Consider the following 11,829-nt stretch of genomic DNA (forward strand, 5'->3'; position numbering starts at 1 on the left):
TAAATTATGAAAGGTATGGTCAGGATAAATGCAGGCGTCTTTACTGGCAAACTACAACCCAGAAAGTGAGAATGAGGTACTTTTAAGGCACGTGCACAGCATAAGGTGGTAGAGGCTAAAAGCTTTATCAACATTTGTGAACTAAGCTGTTATCTTAAATCATCAGTTATTAAAGGAAGCAAAGATACGTTGGAGTGTTTCCCCCAAAATGGTGCCCTAATATAATGGAATGCTCGTTAGACCTTGTATCTGATCTTCACTCGGCCTTGACCTCGTACAAGTCCCTCAACATCCTAGCTTCGGTTTCCTCTTCTGTAAAAGGAGGACTTGTAGTGAGTGGCCACTTAGGTCCCTTTTAGAATAGGTTGATGTTTCATAGTACATCACATGGTCCACTGTCAAAAGCAGACCACAAGGGTAAGTAAACCCAGTGTGAGAATCCCCATGTTCAATTCCATGGAAATTCAGACTGCAGGTTCTTCTATTTAAAAAAAAAAAAAAAGCTTGTCACATGGAATTTTCTATATCAGTTTCTTGTCATTAACATCTTAATGGCTGTAGGATAGTTAATATTTTTTAAATTGAGTCTTAAAAATTCCCATTTTACAATGAAATATAACCAGTGAATGTCCCTGTTTTATAAGTCAAAAGGAGTACATAGCAAATACCAAATGATCTCTTTGCTAGAAAGCGTGTCAGTAGATAACATTTATTTCTGAAGATGAACATGTTGTCTGCCTTGCTCTTGTATTTCATATTTCTGATGAACTAATATCCCATGTGAGATGAACAGTTTATAGGGTGAGTAATAATTGTGACTTAGTTATGATACAACTGATGGAGAAACTTTATAAATCTGTCCAAAACCTTTGATAAGGAAATTGCTCAAGTTTCTCCACTTCGAGGTCACCCCTTTCTGGTGGAAGCATGTTTTCTTCAGAGTTGACCCATGCTGGCTTTTTTCTTCCTAGCGAGTCTGGACAGGATCCGTTTTTAAAAGATTATTTTTTAAGGGTACTTTGCTACCCTACTTCAAACTGCACTTAGATGATCATGAGATAATCAGTACACAACAGCATTCTTTCTAGCCCTGAGATGACTGAAACAACGACAGAATTAGAAATAAGTGAAGATCTTTCTGAACATAAACAGTGACCAGAACTGACGTGAAGAATCAGAAATAGGCCAGTTGTCAAGTATTGGGCTGCTGATTGAAAAAAAGAACACCATATTGACTGTTGATTTAATTTAAACAAAAACCAAAAACTTCTTTCAGTGCTTTATTTCAGAAGAGAGAAGGGAGAAAAAATATATAGGGTGGGAAAATCAGAGAAGGGAGAGAAAGGGAAACAGAAAGAAGAAACAAGAAAGGAACAATAGACCACAAAGTCACTGGCAGAACTCAGAGGGGCAGTGGGGCTGGTGAGAAGCAAAAGAAAAACAGAGCAACCACATGGGGAGTGAGGGGGGAAAGTCTAAATAGTATCTAGACTTGGCCAATCGAAAATCTCAGAGGGCATCACTGTATTTTAGTCAAGTAGTGGTCTTAGACTTGTAGCCTCATATCTCATGAGTTACCAATGACTGCAGATCCATCTTTTATTGTCTTTCTGGGATGCACGCATTTTTATTATTGTGGTGACCACCAAGGAACAGCCTCCAACACCTTATGTCTGCACTGTCTCCGCCTCTCACTTTGACTCTTTATTTTATCCTGTGCACCAGTGACAGATGAATCTTTCTAAAATACCACCATGTACATGGCATTCCCCAGTTCAAAAACATTCCATGGCTCTCCTGCCTGTAAATTAAATCCCTTAGGTTCATAATCCAGGTGCTTGCCAGTGTGGTCCCAATCAGCCCCATTTCTCAAGAATTCCTCATACTAAACTTTCCCTTCAGCTAAGCTGACCCACTGCTGTTCTCATAAGTATGCTGTGCACATTGGTTCCTTTGTTACTTTCCCTCTACATCCCCTTCCCACAGCGTCCTCCCTTTGTCCTCTCCTGATACAGAGTTGATTCTGGGAAGCCTTTTCCTGAATTTTCCAGCCCACAGAGACTCCCTAGAAGTCCTTCCTTGAACTCCTGGAACCCTAGCTGGCACCATGAATTTAACATATATAGCATTATAGTGCTTTGTCTTTAAGTCTTTCCCCCAGAACCTTAAAATTATATTGGAGGGTTCTTGACAGCAAAGATATGATGTCATACTTCTCTTTATCCTCAGCACTTAGGTCGTTGTAGACGCATAATAAATGTTAGCTGATTAGTAACAGTTGTTTTGTATGACCAAGTGAAAATGCTCAGTAATGTTGTTTTCATTCAGTATTTTCAGTCTCTTCATCTTTGATGGGCAGTCTAGTCTCTCACTAACTTGAATGACATGGGGGACTTAAGAAACAATTGCAGAGAGAATTTGGGTGTGTACTGTTCTGTGGTCCCTCTGAGGCTGGTTCTTGGTCTTCGTGCTCATTGGAATAAATATAATGCTTCTTGACATTTGGCATCTCTTCCTCCTTGGGTGCTTTCTATTTCCCTTTAAGATGTTTAAAAATACCATCAGAATCAGTATTCTTTCTGTGGCTAGTAGTGGAGCTGAATCAATCTTTTCTCCTCTGGTTTCTCTTCCTTTAAATACAGATAAAGAGGAAGTGCAGAGGAAACGGCAGAAGCTCATGCCCAATTTCTCGGATAGTTTCGGTGGCGGCAGTGGGGCGGGAGCTGGAGGTGGAGGCATGTTCGGCAGCAGCGGTGGAGGCGGCGGCGCTGGAAGTACCGGCCCAGGTACGAACCAAGCCTGTTCTTTCACATCTGAAAGGGCATATTTTCTTCTCCTAGATTTCCTTGTCTGTGGGTTGAGTGTTGTGACATTATTGAACATGATATATTACATTACTTAAAATTTCCCAGCAAACTTTTTTCCAAAGAAATGCATGTTCATCTTATAACATGTGGATAGATTAATACCAAAAACTGTAAGAAGGAAAAAAGTCACGAAGGCCAGTTACCCAAAGGATACCTCTTAACATTTTGGTATATTCCCCCCTCCTTTTTTTTTTTTTTTTTGGTACAGTTGTCTTGGTATTCTTTGGAAACATTGGAAAGGTTTCATACTATATTTGCGCTATGTTGTAGATACATAAAATCCTGCCATCAAAGATTAGCTATTGTTTTTTGGCAAGTACATACATTATAATACATATTTATACATTTCTCCAAGCACAGCTGTGATCCTCATTTTGCATAGTGTTTTAATCCATTTACCCGTATGACCTATTTATTATCATGATTGTGTATAGAGTCATGTATGCTGCTTTTTCCTAATGGTTTAACATAAGCATTTCCCCATGGTAATAGAAATTTTACATAAGCATCATTTTTAAGCATCATTTTAATGACTTGTAGTAATTCATCAAGTGAACAAACCGTAGTATAACTTACTTGAAGATTGTTTCCTGTTTCTTATCTAAAATGTTGCAGTGAACTCCTCTATCCACATTGCTTTTCTTTTATTCCAGATAATTTTTGTAAATTAGATTCTTTGAAGTGAAATTACTGTGTCAGAGAGCATGACAGCTAACACTCGCTGCTTCCCAGAGTTTTACCAGCTTGTGCTTCCAGCAGAAACGCATGAGAGTGACCGGCGGGGGCATGTTTCTCTTGAGCCAGTATATGTTTCTGTATTTTGTTTGGTTCAGTTTTTCCCTCCAGGGGTCACTTTACTGTCTTCTGTGTCAGCAAGTCTGAGTCTGGGTGGCAGCCACTCACCATTAGCCTCTCCCCTCCGTGCAGGAGTGGGAGACTTTCTCCAGCATGAGCTCCTCCGTGCTGCCCAGAGCCTGGGCTCTGCCTGGGTTGCCAAAAATGCAACCTTGCCAGAGTCGAATTCTGATCGTCCCAGGACCCCCCAGTGATGTGCCTCGTTACTAAGTCTCAACAGAAGGACCATGTTGGGCACACCAAAGCCTGTTCTCACCAGAGGGAGAACACTAACGTTTGCTGAGTTTCTTTTTATTTAAAAAAGCATCAGGAGGTTTCATTTGTTTTGCTTGCCATTTCAGGGTATGGCTTCCCGCACTATGGATTTCCTACATATGGTGGAATCACCTTCCACCCTGGAACCGCTAAATCTAATGCTGGGATGAAGCATGGTAAGTAACACTTTTCTTTTTTTTTAGTACTGAGAAAAGAACAAAAAAAATGATTTAAAAATTCATTAAAGCCAAAAAGTTTTTTTTTTAAATCATTACTCACCACAACATTATCTTGAAAAAAATTGATGAATGCCAATAAATTAAGAAGATACTTCTTTTCCAAAAAATTATTATTTCCTGTGGAGAGTACAGATTCTATTCCTGATACTATATTTAAATTTATACATTTACTTTGTACGTGGCATGAACAGAGAAAGAAAAGAACATTAAATAGGGATATAGAGAGACTTGACTATGCAAACTTAAAAAAGTCACCAAACTTAGCTGTTCTCTCTCTTTTTCCTCAAATACTACACTTTTGAAGACACTTAGAGTTTTATAGGGATGGTCTTTTCTCATCAAATGTATCTCCTGGGGGCTTCCCTGGTGGCGCAGTGGTTAAGAATCGCCTGCCAATGCAGGGGACACGGGTTCAAGCCCTGGCCCGGGAAGATTCCACAGGCCGCGGAGCAGCTAAGCCCATGCGCCACAACTACTGAGCCTGCGCTCTAGAGCCCATGAGCCACAACTACTGAACCCACGTGCCACGACTACTGAAGCCCACGTGCCTAGAGCCCGTTCTCCGCAACAAGAGAAGCCACCACAATGAGAAGCCCACGCACCGCAATGAGTAGCCCCTGCTCGCCACAACTAGAGAAAGCTCGCGCACAGCAACAAAGACCCAACGTAGCCAAAAATAAATAAATTAAATAAATAAATTTACAAAAAAAAAATGTATCCCCTAATTAGCAGTTGTCACATCATGTGTTCATACTTCTATTACATGTCCATTTTAGTGTACTCATTGAAGAAATAATACAAGGTCTTCTCACGTATTCAACAACTGTTTTACGTCAGGTGCTTTTACATGTTTTAACTGTAATCTTTACGATTCCTCTGTAAGGAAAATATTAGTATCTTCATTTTACAGACAGAGCGCACCAAGGTTCAGAAATGATCATTCACTCACTAAAGGTACATATCTGTTAGTGGCAGAACCAGGATCTGAACCAGGTCTGCCTGTAAAATCTCGGTGTTCTCGTAGTAGCTGTCAGATAGCATAGCAGGACCTGAAAGAGTGTGATCGGAAACAGTGCACTGGATAGCTCCCACAGCAGAGAATGTGAATTGAGATCACATCTTCACAACCTGCTTGAGCATTAGGGAAAAAATTAGCTGCTCTGTTTTCAAGAACTTTAAAAATTCCACTTCCTCGCAATTCCTAGAAGAGCTTTATTTCATTTTTCTCCTTTACAGATAAACAGAATGAGGTGTACATTTTTAGAAATGTAAAAAAAAAATTTTTTTTTAAGGTTTTAAATAAGTTCTCATCACAAGAAAAAAGAATTTGCAACTATATATGCTGATGGGTGTTAACTAGACTTATTGTGGTGATCATTTTGCAGTGTGGACAAGTTCTGAGTCATCATATGGTACACCTGAAATTATTACAATGTTATACCTCAATTTAAAAAACGTTTTTTGAAAGTGACTTTAAAATAGCTCCAAAACATGTTACTTATGACCATTTTAAAAGGAATTTTAAATTGTTGTTTTTCTTTTCCCTTTGCAGTAAACCTGCCTCCTACCTTTATCTGACCTTTGCCGAAACAGTGAATTATAACTTAATTAATAGATTTTACTGAGGGAAAAAAGCTGAATTTTTGCTTTTATCTTAGGAACCATAGACACCCCATCTAAAAATGACCCTGAAGGTTGTGACAAGAGTGATGACAGAGAGGCCGTAAATCTCTCTGGGCAGGCAGCAGAGAGCACCGAGCAGGATAAAGAGTCCTGCCAGCGGGGCGACGCGGCCGATCCGGCGTACTCGGTAGGAGTGGAGGAGGAGGACCGCAGTTCCCAGGGTGAGCGAGCACGCGGGGGACTGCACTGTACTGCTCGGTGAGGGGGTGGGTCGGTTCTAGGTGGACAACCTATTTCCGGAAGACAGGCTTATTTTCTGTTGATCTAAAGACGGTACATCAACGTCTGGTTCAGCGTGCTCTTCAGAGCCCTGTGTGCCTTTTGAAAAGCATGTGCCAGGTTATGTTATTCACACTGGGATTGCCATTTTCCCAGGGTTATCTTTGAATATAAAGTACAGAAATTTACGTATGCGTCTCCAGTCATCGTCATGCAGTTTTAGGGTATCACGAGAGATAATCTAAATCACTTCCACCACAGATAAGAGAGAGCAGTTTGCATAACTTTGACAGTCTCCCTTCTCTCGACTGTCATACTGAAGTGGAATTTCGCCTGAAAATAAGGACTTTTCCCTTTATCCTGATGCCTTCTTTGAAGAATTAGGATTAGGAGGGACAGTGCATATTTGGAACCAGAACCCATTAGAGTATGTGTCATGAGTCTAGGTCATCCTAGATTATGCCTGGAAGACTTTTTCTGTAAGAGAAAGATAGTAAATACGTAGAGTTGGGGGCTACATATGGTTTCTATTGCATATTCTTTTTTTAACACCCCTTCAAAAATGTACAAACCATGCTTAGCTAGGGGGCCGTATAAAAACAGGCCACGCACAGGATTTGACCTGCAAGCCACAATTTTCCTCCCGTTGACCTTCAGGAAGCAAAGTTTACAAAAACACCAATGGCTCTCGGAGAGTGTGTATCTCTGTGGCAGAGACTGATTTGTGACACTTTTTGCCTAACAAGAGAGTCGTTCAAGACTCCCATGAAGGATTATTTCACCAAGAGATTATTTACAATTATGGCAAAACCCAGTTAACGTTATTTGGAGATTGATTGTTCCCCTTAAGATAACAGAAACTTCTGAATTTCTTTTCCCCGAACAAACTGTAGACAGATTTTTTGGAGATCAGCCTCTGTGTTTGTCAGTGAGCCAATGTCCAGCTGTGCTTTTTCTAGTGAACACAACCCAGAAACACCGAAAGGAGCATCTTCCACTAGGTCGACGTGTCTCAGGGTATCAGAACACTGATGCCGAGGGTCTTGGCCTCAAGCATGGCATTCCTGCAGAGCAGGTATGGGAAACTCAGCTGTGATTGGGATCCATTGCCTTGCAGATGACCTCTTCCTGGAGAAGGCCATGCAGCTTGCGAAGCAGCACGCGAACGCCCTTTTTGACTACGCGGTGACAGGAGACGTGAGGGCGCTGCTGGCCGCCCAGCGCCACCTCACTGCGGCGCAGGACGAGAGCGGGGACAGGTGAGTCAGGGCTTCGCAACAAGGGTTGTTGTAAAGGGGCGAAGAGAGATGAGTAGTGTATGCACGCTGGCTAGAAGTGAGAAGAGCTGATCAAAGTTACTGGGTCCTGCAACTGAAACACTCTCTCAAGGAAAATAATGTGTCAGTAAGGTTGACTGGCACAGTCTCCTTCTCCTGTCCTGTGGCTCTCACCTCCTGGGCTCTAAAATAGCCAGAATGCTCATCTAAGAGCACAGCACTCTGGGCACGAAAACTAAGATGGGTGTGGGGAATGGTACTTTTTTTTTTTTTTTTTTTTTTTTTAACATTTTTACTGGAGTATAACTGCTTTACAATGGTGTGTTAGTTTCTGCTTTATAGAAAATTGAATCAGCTGTACATATACATATACCCCCATATCCCCTGCCTCTTGAGCCTCCCTCCCGCCCTCCCTATCCCACTCCTGTAGGTAGTCACAAATCACGGAGCTGATCTCCCTGTGCTATGCGGCTGCTTCCCACTAGCTATCTGTTTTACATTTGGTAGTGTGTATAGGGAATAGTACTTTTTGAAAAGCCCTGCTTTATTTGTTGGAATATGATTTAGAATCATACTTAATAAACACTTGTTTATTGGAATAGTAATATTTGCTTTATTTATTGGAATAATATAATAAAATTTGGTCTTACCAAATCCCTAAAGCGCTTGTTATCCCCACTGCATATTTGTAATAATAATATTCTCAAGGAAAAGCCCAATAGAGACAGCACAACAGCAGCAACAAAATAATTAGGAGGCCGTTGTCATGCTCTCCCAGTTACTGGTTCCTCTTCTACTGCCTCTATTAACGGTCACCAGTCTGCGACTGAATCAGACTCTTGTGACTGTTCTAACCCACATTGTGTGGGAGTCTAACATTCCAAGCACCGTGCTTCCCATTCCTGCTGTTACTGAGCTTGTATTTGCAAAGACACCTGGCTTCTTTCTAAAAACGGTTCTCCTAGTCCTTTCATTGAGACTTCTAAAATGATCTCAAAAGCCTATAAAAATAACGAGTGACAGCAGCCCTCAAATCCAAGTCAAGTGCTTTATCTAAAACCTTCCCAAAATAGGGTCAGCAATGAGAAATCCTTCTCTGTGGAAGAGCTCTTGGGCACTCTGTTTTAAACCTCAGTTTAAACACTGAACCAAATGCTTTAGGAAAGTGCCAACCTCAGGGTTTCAGACAGAGACCTTTGTTCTCATTCCTTGCAGCTTAACCAAGGATGTGGTGTAACCACTGGCCTTGTTAATACAGTATGAGAGGAACCGGTACAGCCTTCTTTGTGTAATGTCATGAACAGCAGAATGTTTTTTACAGGGTTAAATAATCCATTTAGCATTCAATAGCATATAACCACAAGAGAAAGCAGTTAACCAAGACAGGACAGTAGCATTTCAGGTGACATTTTTAGGGGCCTGCTGATGAGCCTGAGAAAGACAAGCATAGGTAAGTTAGGAAGGGACTGCTGGTGCTCGACGGGAGGACTGTGGAAGGGGACACAGGCACGTGCGTTCAGGTGAGGGCACTGAGGGGAAGGTGTAGACGTGTGTAGGGACCTGCTGGTGTTCGAAGGGAGGACTGTGGAAGGGGACACAGGCACGTGCGTTCAGGTGAGGGCACTGAGGGGAACGTATAGACGTGTGTAGGGACCTGCTGGTGTTCGAAGGGAGGACTGTGGAAGGGGACACAGGCACGTGCGTTCAGGTGAGGGCACTGAGGGGAACGTATAGACGTGTGTAGGGACCTGCTGGTGTTCGAAGGGAGGACTGTGGAGGGGACACAGGCACGTGCGTTCAGGTGAGGGCACTGAGGGGAACGTATAGACGTGTGTAGGGACCTGCTGGTGTTCGACGGGAGGACTGTGGAGGGGGTACAGGCACGTGCGTTCAGGTGAGGGCACTGAGGGGAACGTATAGACGTGTGTAGGGACCTGCTGGTGTTCGACGGGAGGACTGTGGAGGGGGTACAGGCACGTGCGTTCAGGTGAGGGCACTGAGGGGAAGGTATAGACGTGTGCAGGGACCTGGATGTATGTGGAGAGGCTGGGGAGGTGGCTTCGCTGCCCAAGCAGGAAATGAATCCTTAGAGTCCCCTCCCTGGACCCCAGACATCCTCCCACAAGCAGGCCCACGGGGCTTGTCGCAGCTGGAGACCAGAGGGGTGAGACTTGGGGAGACCAAAGAGGAGTCCTCATAAGAATATAGACAAGGGATAGCTTTCGGCCTTCACAGCTCAGACCCTTGTTTTCACTGAGTTTATCATATTCGGCTAATAATCTGAATCCTGTGGCCGTTAGTCATCACAGAAAATACAATGAAGAAAAAAATAATAAAAGCTTCTGGTACTGGGGAAATTCCCATGAGGGTGTGAAAACTTATGGGGGAGGGGGAATGTACTTCTGCTACAAAATGCTGAGCTGCACATGGAAATTTTTAGGCAGTTTTTGAAGTACGACCTTTTTCTTGGTATATGTGCATCATGTCTGCGTCAGACTTTGGGCCCTTTTCAGCAGTCTTCTTCCAGCCCTACGGTTCAAAAGACAGTACTGAAACCCTGAAATCATTCATTTAAAAATAGCTCTCAAATAATGAAGTCACAGTTTAGTTTTTCAGGCTCTCCTGAGTCAATGTTAATCCCAAGTAATATACACTTGCTATTTCCAAGAAGGTGGCCTGAATAAAATGACACCTAATATCTTTAGAGAAAATCCAGCCTGTGCCTCAAATCCCGTGTGTCCTGCCACCCTGGGATTCCTAGAGTGCTCTGCATCATAATCTGTCCATACTCTGGAGGATTCGTCCTCCTAGATGTTCCTCTGCAACTCTACAGAGCAGTGCCCACGTGCCCCTGAAGCAGGAGAGCTTAAGGGATTAAGAGATGGCTTTGGGGCAAGACAGTCCTGGACTTAATATATGACCTGGATTGAGTGCTGTTATACCCGTAAGTCTCACTTTCATCACCTGAAAAATAAGGATAATATCACCTACCTCATAAGATTGTTGTTGTGATTAATCAGATAATGTATGTCAAGTGCTTGGTGTGGTCTGGTATTAGAAGCTCTAAACAAAGAGTAGCCACTTTTTATTGTTGAGTCGTTTCCAATTAAGTTTAATTATAACTTTTTTTTAACAATTAAAAAAATTTGTTCCTAGGAGTGATGATTGGCACCTGCCAATGTTTTCAGCCTCATTAGTGTTAGCCCTAAGCTTGTTCAGTCATCCTTATTTCAGCGCCTAAACTGTGTGCTAGGACTATAAGGCTGACCCAGAGGGAACCAGCCTCTGAGAGGGTCACAGGCCAGAGAGGGCGGGAGATGTATAGAAAACTGCAGTCGCTCAACCAAGCAGTAACCTTGAGGGGAGACAGCTCGGTCTGCCTAGGAAGTTGAGGAAGTCTTCTCCGAGGATGTAAGGTTTGCGCTGGCATGTGAAGGATAAACAGGTGCCGCTGAGGCAGAGAAGAGGAGCAGAACCATTCCAGGCAGAGGGACTAATTCGGTGGAGAAATACAGTTACATTGTTCCTTCAGAAGTCTGCGTCTAGAGTCTTCTCCCAATAGTTAAGAGCCCGACTCCATTCTCCCCTCTTGGGATCTAGGAAGATCTTAAAAAGCCACCACACTGTATTTGGGCGGAGGTGGCAGAGCTAGGTGAGATAACTACACTCTTCTGAACAGATCCTAGTGCAGGCATTTTACACACGTCACCTGTGTGTCGGGGTAAGTCAGGGAAAAGTTAGAGAAAGTGCATGGCACAGAGGCAGAGCTGGGATTTGAACATAGGTTTCTCTGTCTCGAAGCCCGGGTTCCTTTACACCTCAGGGGTCCAAACTGAATGCCCCCAGAGACCAGAGAGCAGGCAGGTACTGGAAATGAGTAGGCAATAAAGCATCCCCACCTTGGATACAAGATGTTTCATACATTCAAGACATTTGGGGGCCAAAGAAAACTAGGTATGAGAGCCAGATACAGTCTGCGAGTCTAATCCTACCTTGGGAATCTTTTTTTCTTTTTTTTCCATTAACAGTTTAGTTGATTATTGCCACTATATTTTTGTTCCAGTGTCTTACACTTAGCAATCATCCACCTTCATGCTCAGCTTGTGAGAGATCTGCTAGAAGTCACATCTGGCTTGATTTCTGATGAAATTGTCAACATGAGAAATGATCTCTACCAGGTAAGCAGAAATATCAAGGAGACAACTGAATAAAAATCCATCGTTTGTATGTGCGTGCGTGCGTGCGTGCGTGTGTGTGTGTTTCTTAACAGCATATCACGTTAATAGGATAAATATGTCACATCTGTCAAGAAAAAAATGCAATTGGAAAAAAGTTAAGTTTGAAAAGCTAGTGATTTACAAGAATTTTGAAGTCTGCTGAACATGTTGACAGCATCTAGGTTACATGCATATCAAATGAAGGGCGCTGAATCAG

At 42.7% G+C, this 11,829-nt stretch overlaps 1 protein-coding gene across 5 annotated transcripts in view; it reads left to right on the forward strand.

Moving 5' to 3' along the window:
- Positions 1–11,829, forward strand: part of NFKB1 (nuclear factor kappa B subunit 1) — a 125,005-nt gene that overhangs the window by 96,540 nt on the left and 16,636 nt on the right. For all 5 annotated transcript variants that reach the window (XM_082390976.1, XM_082390977.1, XM_082390974.1 and 2 more), the window contains exons 12-16: positions 2,643–2,786; positions 4,064–4,153; positions 5,875–6,060; positions 7,236–7,377; positions 11,459–11,573. In XM_082390976.1, the coding sequence (XP_082247102.1) occupies positions 2,643–2,786; positions 4,064–4,153; positions 5,875–6,060; positions 7,236–7,377; positions 11,459–11,573 (677 nt within the window). The remainder of the gene's footprint in view (positions 1–2,642; positions 2,787–4,063; positions 4,154–5,874; positions 6,061–7,235; positions 7,378–11,458; positions 11,574–11,829) is intronic.

The sequence above is a fragment of the Balaenoptera borealis genome (genome assembly GCF_965194805.1).
Source record: "Balaenoptera borealis genome assembly, chromosome: 4".
Classification (NCBI taxonomy): domain Eukaryota; kingdom Metazoa; phylum Chordata; class Mammalia; order Artiodactyla; family Balaenopteridae; genus Balaenoptera; species Balaenoptera borealis.